The sequence below is a fragment of the Sander vitreus genome, chromosome 7 (assembly GCF_031162955.1).
Source record: "Sander vitreus isolate 19-12246 chromosome 7, sanVit1, whole genome shotgun sequence".
Taxonomy (NCBI): Eukaryota; Metazoa; Chordata; class Actinopteri; order Perciformes; family Percidae; genus Sander; species Sander vitreus.
The window spans coordinates 10322342-10339886 of NC_135861.1; the positions used below are offsets into that span (position 1 = coordinate 10322342).

General features: G+C 41.6%; 1 protein-coding gene across 1 annotated transcript in view; it reads right to left on the bottom strand.

Annotated features, from left to right (window-relative positions):
* The window catches only part of bsna (bassoon presynaptic cytomatrix protein a), a 154764-nt gene that overhangs the window by 13534 nt on the left and 123685 nt on the right, over positions 1-17545 (bottom strand). Inside the window, exons 5-9 of the mRNA XM_078253852.1 lie at positions 16949-17407; positions 7069-12417; positions 5418-5585; positions 4504-4715; positions 3133-4054 (exon numbers count right to left, since the gene is read on the bottom strand). Of these exons, the coding sequence (XP_078109978.1) occupies positions 3133-4054; positions 4504-4715; positions 5418-5585; positions 7069-12417; positions 16949-17407 (7110 nt within the window). The remainder of the gene's footprint in view (positions 1-3132; positions 4055-4503; positions 4716-5417; positions 5586-7068; positions 12418-16948; positions 17408-17545) is intronic.

Genomic DNA, 17545 nt, shown 5'->3' on the forward strand with positions numbered 1-17545 from the left:
CACATGTTGAATGTTTCCAAATAAAACTAAAATGACTATTGGATTGTTTCTGATAGCATAATGCTGCAAACTTAAACTCCAAATCTTAAGACCACGCCTACTGCATTGTGTTCCTCTGTAAAACCCAGGAAAAAAGAAAGAAAGAACAAAAGACAGAAATTTTAGTGTATTTGAATATCATTTTAGCTTCATAATTTGACTGCACAATATGGAACTAAAAAATACCAAATATAGTTCAAACCAGCCAAGCACTTTTATCTTGTTCAGATGAGTCAATGTTTCCCCATGACTAAACAATATCATGAATTACATGAATATCTGAATGATTGTTGGTTCATCTTTGTTTTTTTAATATGTAAATACTGTATCTTCCCTTCCCTATAAAACATGTTAACTGCATTTTTAATTTGTATATAGATAACACAGTGTGTCGTTTGTCATGTCAATCTGTGTGGGGGTGGCAACATAAAAATAATCCCTGTTGGGACTTATTAATCATAAAATCTTAGCACGTGGGCAGTGAAAACATACTCCCAATACCTCAGAAGATTAGGCGAGAAAATACTGTGCCATGTGAAACATCTATTCATAACAAAGGGGTTGTTAATCACAACATTCACATAAAAACAGCTATAAGTCAATCACTTTGAGGGAAGGTTTTAAAACAAATTTTAAAATGATTTAAGTAATTTTATAGGCAGGTCATAGAGTAGCTTTGTTTCGTTTATATTGCCATATGCTGCAGACACTGCAAGGCACAAGACAATGATGTGGAAGTGGATTAGTCCTGATGGGAGTATGCTTTTTAATCGGGTGATTCAAATCCAATGCACATCTTACATCAGTACTGTAGGCTTGCATAAGATTTGATAACAAAACATATCAAGTATCTTTGGCCATAAACTACTTCTTTATTTCTTCTTTTTATATGCACTCTTTTTATATCACTGTCTTTTGTTATCTAAAAGTTGATCATTAACAAGATTTTAATTTGCTGCCTTGTGCATATTGCAACTTCTGTTTTAAAAAGGGCTCTATAAACCAGGATCATCATTATTATTATGTATTCATTCTCTAGCTTTCACTTGGATATTTTTTAATTGTTCTTAAGGAATGAAGTCTTTCAATTGTATATTTTTTAATTGTTCTTAAAGGTCCCATGACATGGTGCTCTTTTTATATAGGCCTTAGTGGTCCCCTAATACTATATCTCAAGTCTCTTTCCCGAAATTCAGCCTTGGTGCAGAATTACAGCCACTAGAGCCAGTCCCACAATGAGCTTTCCTTAGTATGAGCCATTTCTGTGTCTGTAGCTATTGAGGAGGAGAGGGGGGCCATGTTTGAAAGCCATGATGCCTCTCTCTCATGGGTGGGCCAAATTCTCTGGGCAGGTAAAGCAGAGAAAGGGGAGGTAACCTTGCTCCTCATGACCTCATAAGGAGCAAGATTCCAGATCGGCCCATCTGAGCTTCCATTTTCTCAAAGGCAGAGCAGAATACCCAGGGCTCGATTTACACCTATTGCCATTTCTAGCCATTGGGGGACCATAGGCAGGCTGGGGGAACTCACATTAATGTTAAAAAAACCTCATAAAGTGAAATTTCCATGCCATGGGACCTTTAAGGAATGAAGTCATTCACTCCAAAATATGTATTGTTAGAGCACTCTGCCACCTGTACCCTGTAAGAAGGGTAAAGCATACAGGTATAATTTTTGAGAGCTATTGCTCCTGGTTTGTAAGCATGATGACATTGAACTACTTATTAATGCAAATTAATGGCAGTTTTGTCACTTGTGCCATAATCCAATGCAAGTATTTTGTAGATCCACAAATAACAGTTAAACAGGGATATTAAATATGGAAATGAGTATGAGAGAGAACGTCAGACTGTCCTATCATAATACATCTACAGGAAGTAAAATAACAGGCAGAAACATTCACTAGATACCTAGTTTAGTATCAAATTGAGTTAGTTAATGGGCGAGCTGTTGAACACCTTCCTTCACCAGAGGTTTCTATAATAACCTCAAGAAAGCATAACTGTAGATCACTTTATCTCACTTTCGTGGCAGCTATTGTTTCATAAGAGGTCGGGGTCACTTGTTTCAAATTGGGGATGGGGTAGACTTGATAAAGTCTCTATGCCCTAAAGAACGTAGAAAACAAAACCGTAACATCTGAAAAATCCAAAACAAAGGGAATTAGTAACATAACATTCATGTAAAACATTCATAGCACTCACAAAATAAAAAGGGCAAAGTGGAATAAAAGGAATGATTTCAATTAAAGTTATATAAAGGCCATTCAGCATTGATGCCTTTGGCAAGTTTTGACCCCACTGAACAGCATAAAAGTGAGTCAAACTATTGACTAGAGCAAATATAATGACCTTTGCTGGGGCCCTGCCCAAGGTTTTACATTTTGCCTAATAATCAGTTGTTTTTTTTAATATTCTGTTGATGATATTTCTATATTGGTTTATCAAATGTATTTTGTCTGCATTATTGTGATCAATATTTTGTCACATGATTTACTGCAAGAAGGCACTGAACATCTGACCTCTCTTTGACAGTGGCATTAGGCATAGCATTACTAGCATTAGCATGAAGATATAGAGAACACATACAATCTGTCTGGTAGTGTGGCAGATGCATCAATGCCATCAAAACTCAGCAACACTACCAAAATGTATTCAATATCAGTGGTAATTGTGCAGCTGTGATGACAGTTGACAGTGATTACTTTTTTACTGTTAACCTGAACACTTTCTTTTTAACATAATTGTTAGTGATGTGATGCTCTATAACAACTTACAGTAAGATACCATCAAGTTGTTGCTTTGATTTTTACACTGAGGATGGCTTACAGTGTATAGTTGAAAAGGTGTTTTGTTTTGCACATTATTTTGAGTGCAGGTCTCAAGAGGTGTTTTTTTAATTAAATTTAATCACATATTTAAGTTTGACCACTGATTTACAAATGGCCAATACAACTAAAAAAGACTTGCTCCATCTAGTTAATAACATAACATCTCTACTGTTCGCCATCTTATCTAGACCATACCCTGAATCGATTTTAATTGCTTTCATTGTGTGCTAATGCGTGTGTCAGCATGGTTTGAGTGACTTTACCTGGCTCTGGAGTGCTTGTTGTTGGTAGAGAGACAGCCTGGCCTTTGTGTGCTCGTCTGTGGTGGGGCTGAGGGGTTTGGGGTCTGACATGGACCTCTGGGTGCTCTTGATTGGTCGGGGCATAGAGGGGTGTCTCTGGGGGGACTCTGCTGTGTAGGACTTCTGCTGAGGTGTGACATGCGCCTTGTTCAGCCTCTCACTGGAAAGAGACGTCTCCAGCAGGCGGTGAGGGGACATCGGGGAGACAGGGGAGTAGAGGACTTGTGGGGATTTGGGGGTCTGCTGCTGCCGGATGATGCTGGAGATGGACTCATTGTGGAGGTGGTTATGAGGCTGGTAGTTGATGTCAAGTGGGTCGGGGCGGCGTCGCTCAAACTTGGCTGCGTTTGCTGCAATGTGCTGCTGCTGGCGCTGCTGGGTCAGGTGGTCGACAGAACCAGATTGTTGTGTACCAGTACTGGTAGAGGAAGAATATGGACTGACCGTGGTTGGTACACTGAGCTGGGGAGCTACAACACCCTGTGACTGGGCTTCCTGGTCAGTCTGGCATGCTAGAGACTGTCCTTTTTGGGTCCGCTCAGGCCCGGAGATGTAGTGCACAATCTCTACTTTATTTGGGTCTGGTACTGTCACATGGATTGCTGGGGAAACTCTTCCTAGGTGCTCCACTTCCGTCTGGCAAGACATTTCCCTAATGGTCTGAATGGCGATACTAGAGGATACCATCTTGGGAGTGTCGCTTTTGGTGTCAGTGGTTGTGGTGGATGTGGTGGCAGTGCTGCTGGACTCAGTGTGCCGGGAGAAACGTGAACGTCTTCGGCGGACTGGCTGCTCAGTCTCAGCCTTGTCTTCGTCGTCATCTGTCTGGACGGAGCAGTCAACACTACGACCACGCCTTCTAGTGCGATGACGCATCATGTACCTGGTGATGGAGGGAAGAGAAGAAGGAAAGACACAATGTGCAATGTACAAGCATATTAAAATAGATGTATTATAAAGTGCTAACATAGAAACACATAGCATAGAAAAACGTAGAAACAAGTCTGACGAGTTTGAACATTTACCAATACTGGATGTCGTATCACCTGTTTGTGTTGCACAATGCTTTATGCCTTTGAAACTCTCAGGAATGTGACATCTTTAGTCTGTGTGAAATAGTTTATAAATTATTCATAAAGCCTGCATCGACATCTCAGCTTGTGTCTCGTGTTTTTTTTTTATTACAGAAAGATGTGAAGTAGATAACTGTCAAGGTAATTCTTGCCTAATATGCACGCACACACACACACACACACACACGCGCGCACACACACACACACACACACACACACACACACACACACACACACACACACACACACACGTCTCTACCTCTCCTCTCTGTCTTCATCGTCTGTCTGCACACAACTGTCCACGATCCTGCGAGGGGAGCCGTAAAACACCACGCCGTCTCCGTCCAAGCTGTCCCTGCTCAGCCTGGTCATTGAGCTGTGTTTCCTCATGTTGCTCCTGGTCTCCATGTGTTCCTGCTGGCTCCTCAGGCACATCTCTGACGAGGAGTTGGGTAGAGAACGGGAGCCCATCTAAAGAAAAGTTGTCAGTTGTCACCAATTATTGATTCAATTGAGACTGAAAAGGCTTTGCATACTGCACCCCATAATACAATCATAGAGGTCCATAAAAGAATTTGCTGAGTGCAGACATACATAGAAACATTACGAGTTGTAGCTTGAGAAGTCAATTCAGTTAATAATTACAGTGATCATTTTTAGAAAGCACATTATAATTATTTTGCACACTGAACTTCATGCTTCATGCACAATTGATTTTACATATGCAAGTTTTTCTTTGCCAGACCAGTTAATTCACAAGTTTTCAAAATATGTGTTTGTGGCTTAAAGCAACACTATGTAACTTTTCCCGCTTCGGTCCCCCTACAGGTTGTCTCATTGGAACTACAGCTGCAGATAAAAGTTACATAGTGTTGCTTTAATGAACCTTGTGAGATCAATTATGCTTTAGAACATATACCATAGAAAAATGAGTTTCAGGTGGGTAAGTCCATGCCAGGGTTCTGGCATGTGTAGACAGGTGTTAAGCAGGCCAAAAATGTATAAATGTGATAGCTCCTCGAAGCATGCTGTACTTTCGCACTCTCTATGCCCTACATTTTCTGCCTCTGCTGCCTAAGAGCTGACGTCTTCAACATCAATCCTCAAAACCATCCAATAAGTAGCACACAGTATGTCACATCACTTATAAGCCATCTGCAAGTGTTCCTTCACTTCCCTTACCTGAGCTGCAGCTGTTTTCTGTCTCTTCTGCTCTACAAGCTGCTGCTGGAGTTGATTCTGTAAAGACTGGATCTGGTCTAGCTGGGACTTCTGCTGGGCCAACTGCTCCCTCTGGAGAACAAGTTGTTTCTCGCGTTCTTGTTGCTGCTGCTGTAGAACCTAACAAAATGTTGGTGGAACAGAAAGAAGCAAACATCGGCCAAAACACAGAGATAGTACAAGACAAAAAAATATGGAGAAGCGTAGCACAAGAGAGAGGTAAGAGTGGATGGGTTGAGCGAAGAAGAAATTATCAAACAAGAACAATAAATTATGGAAAAAAGATGAAAAAAGAGAGAAACAGAGAGAGAGAGAGAGAGAGAGAGAGAGAGAGAGAGAGAGAGAGAGAGAGAGAGAGACAGTAAAGACAGAAGAGGACAAGGTTGTTGAGTTTTGGCACATCTGGTTGTATAAAATATGATCAATGACTCCTGACACTGAATGTGACATGGAGTTATTCTTGTGTTGATGGGTTAGTTTTAAAAATGGTTCCAAGTTAGTCAAACCCTTTACATATTGCAAAAACCAATAATGGAAGCGCAACATAAATGAAGTGCAGCATGTACTGGTTATTGCTGGTGCCAGTCATATAATTCTCATAAGAAAATATGTAATGCATTTTCTTTGTTGCATAAATGACAAGCTAGTGCAAAAAAGGATTTTTTCCCGCTTACACTGTAGGTTATGAGATGCATATTAAACATTCCATCTCTAGTTCATTCTCATTAAGGAAGGCTTCCACACCTGTTTAACCGAGTTAACTTGAAAGATTTTCAACTGCTTGTTCTATCAAAAAAGAAGAAAATTGTCATGTTAGCCCTTCTTTTAACTGTTAAAACATCTGCACAAGGCTATTAGGAGCTGAGTAAAGTGGTATATTCAAATGTGTACTTGCTATATTAGACAAATACAACATAAGGGGATTCATATTTCTTTTGCATATAAATCAAACCAACAAATGGCACATGAAGCCCAAATCTGAGCATCATTAGTTTCTATCACACATACATACTACAGGCATGTTCATGCACACTTCATATATAGGAAATGTCCAGTAAAGTGAACTACATAGCATGCAGACTATACAACTATATTTTTGTAAGACTGGCTGGATGCAAACATTTCTTTGAACAAAGCCATCAATCATTACATTAAATAACGTTTTCACTAACAATGACAGAATTTTAACACAATCTTCTGAAGAGATATTTAATGGTCTCACTGGCAACAAATCTTCAATTAATCCGTCACAGTTTGTTACATGTACTTCTTTGAGGAATTGATAGGAAACATGCATTGCATACATGCATGTATTTTACACTGTATATAGAATTTGTTTGTTTTAAAAAAAGAAATTTCAGGAAATGATGCACTGTATCTTGCAAGTCAATTTACTGGTTGCACATCAAAGATGTGACACTGAAAGAACAAAACAATTTAAATGATATAAATGATAATAACACAATAAGATACACCACAAATAACACCACCACAAAAACAACAAAACACAAACTAACATCCATAGCAAAACCGACAACCACAAAACATGAAACAAGACACCAACTATAAAACTCTCCAATCTGCCTCCTGTTTCTCCCTCTACCTGTTCCTTGATGTTCTGCAGCTCATGCAACTCTCTTTGCACCAGCATCTGCTCCTTCTCCCTGTGCAGCTTCAGCTCTATCCTTTCTCGTTCCAGCTCCTCTTGCAGGCGCAGTTGCCGGAGTTTCTCCAGCTCCACACGCTCCCTCTCCATCTGCAGAAGCTGCTCCTGCTGCCGATGCAGCCTGTCTGCCTCGGTTTCACCTTCCTTGTGTATGGCACCTGGTGGAGGGAAGGGAGGAAGTCCCCCTGGAATCGGTAAGCCACTAGTGGGGCCAGATGGGCCGACTGGAGGTTGGGTGTAGCCGTGAGTGTGTGAAGAAGCTGATGGTGGGTAGGCATGGGCTGCTGGAGGAGGCTGTTGGGGCTGCTGAGCAGTTGCCAATTGTTGCTGTTGCTGTTGACTGTTCAGGTGGGCCTGGGACAGGTTTATTGGCTGCTGCTGTGGGTCCATTGGTATGACTGTTCCTTGTACTGGAGTGACCTCAGTTGATGAGGATGCACCTTTACCGAGATAAACTGGTTCATCCTGGACTGTAGAACTAGTAGTTGTCATGGAAACAGACACTGGGGCACCTACTGGTGCTGAAGTTGTTGCAGCACCAGCAGTAGTGGCAGTGGTTGACGTTGTTTGGAGAAGACCTGGTGCTGGGTAACGGACTGGAGCTTGTCCAGTTAAGGGTATTATGGCACTCATTGGAAGTCTGCTAAGACTGGATAGGGGCACAGGTGTCATGTTGGCAGATGGGTATGGCCTGTAGACCCCCCTCAGTAGTGGGCGAAGAACAGAGGCAGGCTGAGTTGTGATGGGAAGTGTAGAAGCGATGGGGGTCTGAATGGTGGAGTAGATCATCCCATCAGACGACCTAATAGCAGCAGGGTACATGGCTCTGAGACTGGCCTGCCTGGCATTGATAAGGTTGGTCAGTGCTTGACTATGGGAGATTGGCTTTCCATCTAGACCAAATAGGAGATTTTGTCTCATGCCAAGACCTGCTGCAAGTCTGGAGGCCCCAGGCCCGGTTCCTCTTCCCAAACTACCAAACTGCATCAAGTCTGGATTGCTTCCATATCGATCTATGGAATTGAGTGCTGCACACATGCGGCTGATCTCCCTGGCAGTTGTAGCACTGTACTGAGCCAAGTTAGCTTCTTGGAAGCTAGCAATGTCACGTGCAGAGTAGCCATAGTCTGAACTGATGTTAGACAAGGAATTATATCTCCTTATAGGCAGTGTTTGGGCTGTGATGTCTCCTCCATGCCGTAAATCTGTATAGGAGCCATACTGCATCCCCATATACCCTCCATAGCCCTGTTTCATAGCAGTTAGATCTATGGCAAGATCTCCTGAGGCTTGGATGTGTGGTTCTAGTTTAGAATGGTAGGACTGTAGCCCTGCTTCAGCTAGGTTTGTATCAGACATCGAAGGCTGAAGCCTACCAGGGAAAGGTAATGTGTAGGCCTTGCCTTCATCCACTGCATATTCATGGTACCCTCCAGGTTGTCTTTCTTGGTCAGACTCATAGGTGAGAGGTGGGGCAGATGGAGGCCTTATGCCCTCTTTCTCACCCCCAACACAGCTTCCACCAAATGGAAGTCGGTAAACAACATCACAGCAAGCTGGTTGGTTATCAGGTTTAATTTGGCCTCCTGTCAGATCCATAGCATCCTGTCCTTCTTCCACCTTCACTAGCTGAGTCACTGCCCTGGCCTGCTCTGGCTCTCCATCCATCTGTACTACCATGCTATGTGGTAATTTACCTCCTGATATCACACCAGGAGGACTGGGCTTCCCTTTCAGCTCAATGGGACCAGTGCCATACAGCTCAGGGTTAATGACTGGTGATACAGCACTGACCACAGCTGAGGCAGCATTACTCTGACTGACTAGCAAATCTTTTTTCAGTAAAGGTGAGATCTGCCCAGTAAGGCTGTACCTGGCCAAAGCAGATGCCTGTTGCTGTTGATGTTGCATCTGATGATGTTGCTGCAACTGCTGTTCAAGGAGCTGTTGTTGCTTCTGTAACTTCTCTTGCTGTATTTGTAGCTCTCTCTGTTGGATACTGAGGTCTTCCAGTTTGGCATCAATTTTTGGTATTGTTGGGTCAGTTGGAGGTGACATTGGTGGTTTGTTCTGGGAAAGACACACAGCCGAACCCATGCCCTGACCCAGATCTACTCTGTTTTGATGTGGATCACCATAGACTGCTGGCTGTTTGGACTGGGTCATGAACATGGAAGCAGCCACAGTGACACTCACAGTGGTTGGTGTAGTGATCTCCTGGGTGTTCAGGTTCATAATCAATGGCTGTACAATTGTTGAATGTCTACTACCCTCTGATCCACCATGGTATTTCCTGCTTTCACTTGCCAAGGAGGTAAGATCCATTCCCTGTTCAGTCATGATAATAGGAGCTGGTTTGGTGGCTGTTCTGAGGTCCACAACACTTCCACCTTGAATCATATGGCCCTGCTCTACCCTAGAAGTGCCTGGGACAGTAGATATTCGACAGAGAGAGATGTTGTCCATTGACATGGACCCTCTGGTGTAAGTGCTGGCTGTGGTGACCATACTTGTTCCCACATTTACTTTCTCAACTCTTTGTGTTTGATAGAAGCTACGTGTAGGAGACTGTTGGTAAGGTGGCGTGTCTGGAGGGCTGCCACATGGGGAGTAATTATCAAATGTTGATTGCCGACTAAATCGGGTAGGTGAAGACAGGGGAGAAGTAGCAGTGTTAACGGTCATAGGCCTAGCTGGGCTTGGAGGTGGGGAGTATGGGGTATCCTGGGAAGACTGCTGACGATAGAGCCGTGGGGAAACTGATCGATGTGAAGTTTGGGTTCCCTGAGCTGTCACTGGAGATGTAGGCCCAGAGCCAGCTGACTCTGACATTCGTAATGCTGAACTGAAAGTCTGTGTAGAGAATTCAGCTGTATTTCTCCTGGAAGGTGAACGGGTTGGACTCTGTGGTGGTGGTGATGGAGAAAGAGGAGGACTGGTGCTCCTGTAATAAGTAGTATACTTGGGAGAACGTGGCTCAGTAATTCTCTCAGTGGAAGATGTTGAGCTGTCTCGCACATCCCTGGTCTCCCCTACCCTTCTCGTGATCACTTCTCTTTGACTGTAGGCCTGGGTAATCTCTGCAATTTTGCTGCATACACTTGAGACTGTAGCTGAAGATGTGGCAGGACTTGCCATGTGCCGGCCATATATACTAGACTGAGTAGACGTCATAGTGTGGCTTGAACTAGTCTGAGAAATAGTTACTGCATCTCTGGCATAAACGCCATAAGCTGCAATAGTTGTGGCAGCCACTGCTGGAGTTATTCCATTCTTTCCTGCTTGGCTTTTGATCCTGTCTTTGTGTCCATCCTTTGCAGAGAAGTGCTGTGTCACTCGGACATCAGGAATCCGTCCTCCAGTCTCAGCAAAGGAGACAGGAGCTGAGATCTGGGTGGGGCTGGTCCCTGGAGTAAGTAGAGCATTGCTTTGCTCCAGTAGCTTAGCAAAGGCTGAGCCTGTGTCTAGGAGCTGTTTGTCTGGGTAGGAGCTTTCAATCTCAATCTCTACTTGCTCATCTGTGGCCTGCTGCATTTTGGTGATGTTCTGAGATGTTTGTCGGATCTCCTCATAAATATCTGTTTCCGTCTCTGCTGCCTCATTGTCATATCCTACCTGATCTTGTTCATATTCATACTCGTCATCATAACCTTGTCCATTAACATCCTCCTCGTAGTACTGCCCATGTCTTCCATGTTGCTGCTGTTGCTGCTGTTGTTTCTGAAGCATCTCTGCCTTCCTCATCATCTCCTCATAAACCTCCTCAGCGCTCTTTAACGGTTTTGAAGTTGAAGATGGTGCTGTGGTGGTTGTTGTAGTTGATGATTTCTCTACTGGTGAGTAGAGAGACATAAAGGTAGGCAGGTTGTATTCACTGCCTGACTTGTAAAGTTTGGACTCGTATCCCTCAGCCTCTGAGTCCAAACTCTGAGGGGAATATTCAGAAGCAGAAGAACGATGGAGCTCTTCCATTTCTGCAGCTTGTCTCAGCTCTTCTGTAGGAGAAGCATCCTCAATGGGTGAGAGATTACTAGGTGGTGTCTTGGACCTCTCTCTGCGTCTCTGAGCCCTCAGCTCCTCCTTATCCCTCTTGGTCTTTCGTGCTGTGCTCCTTATTCTCTGTTGTTCCACCTCCCTCATCTTTTCCTGCTCTCTCAGAAGTTCTTCTTCCTCTCTCAGCTCGTCCTCTTCTGAAGAGTCTTCAATGGTGGGAAGGAGAGGGCCATGGGAGCGGTGGCGTGCTTTCCTCTGCTGCTTGGCCTCTTCCAGCCTTTGTCTCCTGCTGGGGCTACTGTCACTGTCTTCCTCCATTGATGAGATGGAAGTAGGAGACTGGCCTGAGCCATATGAGGATGAAGTGGCTGGCAGAGTGGAGGAGTAGTCACCCCGAGAACGCTCCTCGGGAGATCCTGTCAGGCTTTCCATCTCTAGCTCTGGTTCACGATCAAGGCTCAAGTCATTTTCATTGCCCAGCTCCATGTCTCGATTGTAGCTATTGGTGTTATTGAGTTCAATAGTTTTGAAGCGCCTCAAGCCTCCTTGTGATGCCATCACATCTTCCTCACCCTCCTCCAATGAGCCTTTATAAACATCGGTAGAGCTCTTACTTTCCTCCTCGAAACTGCTGGAGTGGTGCTGAAGACGTCTTTTCTCTTTCCCTGAGTCAGAGATTATGTGTTTATGGTGGCTTTTCTTGGGTTTCTGGTAGCCATATCCTTCATCTTCCTCATCTTCCTCTTCCTCCATCTCTTCCTCCTCCTCCTCATTTTCTTCATCAGCGCTCATCTCCATAATTTGTCTCCTCATGAACTCCTCATCTGTCATCTCTGTGGGCTCAGCCTCTTTTTCCTTCTTTTTCTTCCCATTCTTCTCCTCCTTCCCTTCCTTCCGTTTACCCTCCCAGTCTCCTCCATCTTCTTCTTCCTCTAGTATATCTTCTAGTTCCTCATCAGAGTCGTATGCATCTGGTGGAATTGAAAGGGAGCGTGGCCGCTGCTTCCCTCTGTCATCCAAGTCTCTGTGCTTCCTCCCCCTTCTGTCCACCTTCTCTTCAGAAAGGCTCTTCTCCAGCAAAGGTCTCATGGAGCTTTCTAGCTTTGTGATTTCAGAAGGGCTTGGTGGGGAGCCACGCCCACTGATCCCCCTCTCACTTAGCTTCATCTCCTCTTCTTGGATTAGACCTGTGATTTCACTGTGGGAGCTGGAGATGCCATCAGAGGAGTAGCCGGTGTCACTGAGGCTTTGAGGGCTGCGTGACAAGTCATGGGTGCTGTTGTTTTTTGTGTCCTAAAGAGAACAGAAGGAAGAAAGAAATATATATTAGATTTGGGGAATGTAGGGTTTTTAATTGAAATCATAATTTATGCAAAGTGTGAGAATGTGTTGATGCTGGATAAGCACATTGGTTTGCATACAATTTTAACCCACATAGTCCCAAATGTTTTTAAAATATGTTATAATTCTGCTATAACAGGCATGCTAAAACTGCAGTCCTCAGCTTTTAATAAAAATATAGTTGTAAATATGTCATTGGACTAAACTCTGATCTTAGCATTTCAAAAAGAGATAAAGCAAGGATCGTGAAAGTTCTCTTGAACGCTACACCTAAAAATATATGGATAAATACAAACTACAGAGTTAGCTAAAAGCTCATTCAAATAGCTTTTCCAAAGGTTTGCATACATTTGGTGATTTAATAGGTTTTTAATGGTATATGATTAATGTGAATTATCCATTATTTTTGGAACATTAGCTACCAAGTAATGATGTGCTATATATATATATATGAGAAATATATGTAAATATATATATATATATATATATATATATATATATATATATATAGTCACTTCATTTGAAACAAGAATGCATGAAAGTAGGGTTCTCTTCATTAGGTTTGAAAGATTGGAGGTCTATACAAAACATTTCTTACCCTATTGTGATACAATTTGTCTAGGGAATTTCGCTGAATAACAAAGTCTTTATTCATCAACAACGTCAAATTTGGTTCTTATAAACCCTAAAATCCCATTACAGAAATGACACTTTATTTGATAAAGACTTTCTTTTATTAGAGTTCTTAATTAACTCATATGTGGGTCAAAATTGAATGCTTGAAAGTTATCTCATACAAAGTTGCTAAATTGCACAAAGAAGAAAGAAAAAGAGACAGGAATTACATTTAGAGGGAACATGTAAGAGAATAGGCTTGAGGTTGTTATTCAATTTCACCATGGATGTAGAATTATGATGGAAAACACTGAACAGTTAGATGTAATTAATGTCCAAAATGCAGTGATTTGCCCTTCCTATTTCCAAAACTGAATAAACCGTATTGCATATCAGCTCCACTAACAGCTATGTCAGCCCTTTGAACAAAATCCTACATAAACGTTTCTTTCATTACAATGTAGTTACAATTCAAATATGTAACAAAGATAAAGTATTATGCAACAATAAAACTTCAGGGTATGGTCAGATTTTTTTAGAAGTAAATCTCCAATAATATAATAAATGACAGTATGAAGACACATCACATCATTATACAGTTATCATGAAGTGGCTTATAGTTGTTAGGTTTGTTAACAATTGTTTGAGCCATTGATGGAAAGAGGTTACTCAAACTGTGTCTTTTAGGAGTTAGAACATTTTACTTTTTTGATGAGCGATTGTGGAGTTAACATCATAAAAACTACTCAAAACTCATTCATCAATGGCTCTGTCTCAGATGTCTTTAATAAATCATAATACCAAAGGGACTAACCTGGTGAATGAAAGGGGGGTGGAGGACAGAATACAAAATAGATACAAAATTATGGAAATGTTTTCTAGAAAACCTCCTACAATAATTCAGAGGAGACTTTACTTTGAGTTCTCTGCATTTTAGATTTCTAGCAGCTCCCTAGATGAGGAAGGTCAACTTTGGCTTCAAAAAGGCCCAAAGCAGCCAATCTTTATAAATATTTCAGCAGGAGTGATGGTTGCCACTGAGTAAGAAAAGGCATTATTTCACTCCATCTGTGTTTCTCTCTCACTCTCACTCCCCAAGGTAGTCCATGTATGCTGCCACTTGCATTCTCAGCATTCTGTGAGGAGGGAATCAATGACATGCTTTCCAAACAGCTTCAGGAGAAAGTAATTGCTTCAACTTACAATTTTAAATAACCAGGCTCCGCAGAAAATCTTAGGTAGTGTCATGACATACCACAACTATATTTTGTGGTGTCAAATTTTCACTTTGTAGTATAACAAAGGAAAAACTGGGATGGGTGTGATCACCAAACTGAATTGAAATATAATTCACATGAAATATTAGTGCCATTTTTATACATTGAGATACTTTGTACAAGAAGTGCAAAAAAAACAATACAGCTTTAAATATAAAGGAGTTCAAGAGTCGACTCAGTGATTATGGAAGGCAGAAATGCTACGGAGAAAAATAAAAACATGGGAACAAATTTTTCTTCTCAAAGAAAAGATAATTTAAACATGGCAAAAATATGGACAGGGTAAATACAATACATCTGATAATGTTTTTCCTAAACCCAAAACCATCCCATTCCAATGTAAATACATGAAGGCTCTCAGGGACAATAGAAACCTCGTGGCATCGCACTTGTCACTGTAATTATGAATTTGATCTTTGATCTAAAAAACTGAGTTGAATGTAACTGAAAATAAAAGGCATATCGATACGAGCACATTGTATTGCAATTGTGTGTGCCTTTCATTTTAGCTTAAGAAGAAAATTACTTTTTCTGGAGTTACAAAATTTGATTACTTTTAAAATGATAACAGCATGTAGCAGCTGAGAAACATGCAGGAAAATAAAAACATTCATAAGAAAATAATTGGAGATTTGTGTTGAAAACATACACTTTAAAGAAATGTCTTACTTACTACTTACTTTCTTTAGTTTACAAGGCGAAAAGAGAGTCCAGCAAGAACTCTTTTAAAAGATGCCATTGTCATAAAAATGGCAACATTGGTTTGGTGTTGCATTTACTCACTGTGCTGTGAGAAACAGTGACACTTGGCCAACTTAATGCCAAACTAATATCACATCTGTTCAAAGTGACCTTTATGAACCTTTACAAGTGCTTATCTGTGAGCACAAGTCATCACAAAAATGTAAAATAAGTCATGATATGATGATATGGCTATCATATTCTACTGTCATTCATTCACTCATCTTCTCTAAACACAGCATTCAAAACCGTGAGAGTAACAATGAAGGACATCTAATGTGATAACAGGCAGCTGGTTGATGGCAGGTTTCATGGTGATGTAAAAAGTTAACAACCATTTCTCAGGTGTCAGATAACAGAAACTTCCCAGGTCCATTGATAACATGCACTTTTAAATCAGAGTTCTGATTCTGCTGGGGACAGCAATGTTTGCCACTTTTGAAATGTACAAGTGGGTTGTAATAATGAAGTCAAGTCAAGTGTTTGGTCTGGTGTTGAGTTTAGTTTTTAAGGACCTTAGTCTGGTTCCAGACCTGAATTGCCGACCACATCTCAGATTTCAGCAATTCAAATAGGTCTAGTGTTATGCTCACTGATGGCTGTTTTCACCAGTTGGAGAAACAACTGACCAGTCAAAGCTTAGTAGAATTAAGAATGGGGATGTCATCTTCCTACATAGCTAGCTAGCTAGCTAGTTACTTAGCAACATTCATGAAAAACAGCAAGAGAAATATGGCAACAAGCGTGAAAGAGATTACCCCCACCTCCCAACAAGAAATCGGCTAATGTGAACACAGTGTCGGACTGAATGGATGAGGTGAAACGATATGGCAATTCAGTTTGATTATCTAGCTAACCTAGCTCTGTTTCTCTAGTTTTAGTAACTCAGATATAACGTCCCTGGGGTCTTTTCATATTTTAAGATAAATGAGCTTCTCTTGTTGTTGCTACTAGACGTTAAAATTGAACACCTTGTACTTTTAGCATGGACAAAACAATGTTTTCTCCCATCAGGCTTTGACAGTGTCCCAAAAGCGAAGCCATGTGGTAAACATTTTTACTGGATGCTAACAAAATAAATGTAATTATAGCTTTTCTCAATATACAATTTAAGTGTTCAAATTTGACAATAGAATATTGACAGAAATTCTGAGCTGGTGGACCATATCTAGCTAGGAAGGCTCTTTTAGGACTTTTAGGCTCTTCAAATTCTAAAGGAAGCCATTTCATCAGATCCTGCCTTCAACCAGCCACCTGGTCAGGTTTTACAGTGAGTTACAATAAAATATCTTGGGGCTGTACATATCAACAAATATACATTTAAACACAAATGTGCAGTGCAGTCCCAAAGGACCAGATGTTGCTGTCACTCCAATAACTGTTTGTGTAAGAGGTCACTGTGTGTTCTCTCCCTGTCGTGTGTGAGGTGTTAAGAGGTCCAACGTGGGCAAAATCCTGTAGACTACACATATCTGGTGCTGAACAAGAGCTTTCATTAAGCTCATTAAGTGTAGTGAAAAAAACTGTATGAATGTGAAGCAAGGCCACGCTGAAACAGCCATGCATCACATAACTTAACCTGCATACATGCTCTAAAAGTTTAAAAGGCCACACAACAATAGCCATTTTTGGTACATAGGACTGTATGTTATGTTATGGTTTTCACAATATATTCACTGAAAATCAGCTTAATGTTTTTTGGTATTGGTACAATTTCTTTTTTACTTGGTTCACTTTCTAAAAGCTGTAAAACCATTTTTAGTAGTATCAACTTTCGTCCTTTTCCATAGCTTAACATACAGAGTAGTACACTGGACTAAAGCAATGTTGCTTAAAATAATAAGACTTACATCATAGTGCCTGGACTTCTTGATTTCCTTGATCGGTGTGATCTGCTCTCCTTTCTTCTGGGAAGGTTTGGTGTCTTTGGCAGTTTGGTTCTCAGGCTCAGTTTTGGGTTTCTCCTCTGTGGGTTTAGGATGTTTCTGGGTCTCTGTGGTTGATATTGGTGCCGGAGCTGGTGTCATGGTCTTGGTGTCGGTCGGTTGTTTGGCAGCAGTGGGCGCAAAAGGTCCGCTACTACCAGTTCCCGCCTGTGCTTTCTGCGTCTGGGGTTGGGCTGGCCTGGGCCCCTGCTGATTGGTGGATTTGTGGAGAGGGCTTTGCTGACTGGTTGGAGCCTGGTGACGGGGCGAGCCCATTGGCTGGTGCTTGGGAGATGGATGAGGAACAGGAAGTGGAGGTTCGTCAAGACCGCCTCCGGACATCAGCCGCTGGGTCTGGCAGTTGAGACATAACCACTCCTTTTTCTGAAACACAGGACAAAAACCAAACACAGTTAGTGACAACTAGCCTGTTTTCTACGATAGTAAATACATGTTTTGTTATTTTATTATCACTATAATATGGCCAATATAATATATTTGAAGACATATTTGATTTTATTA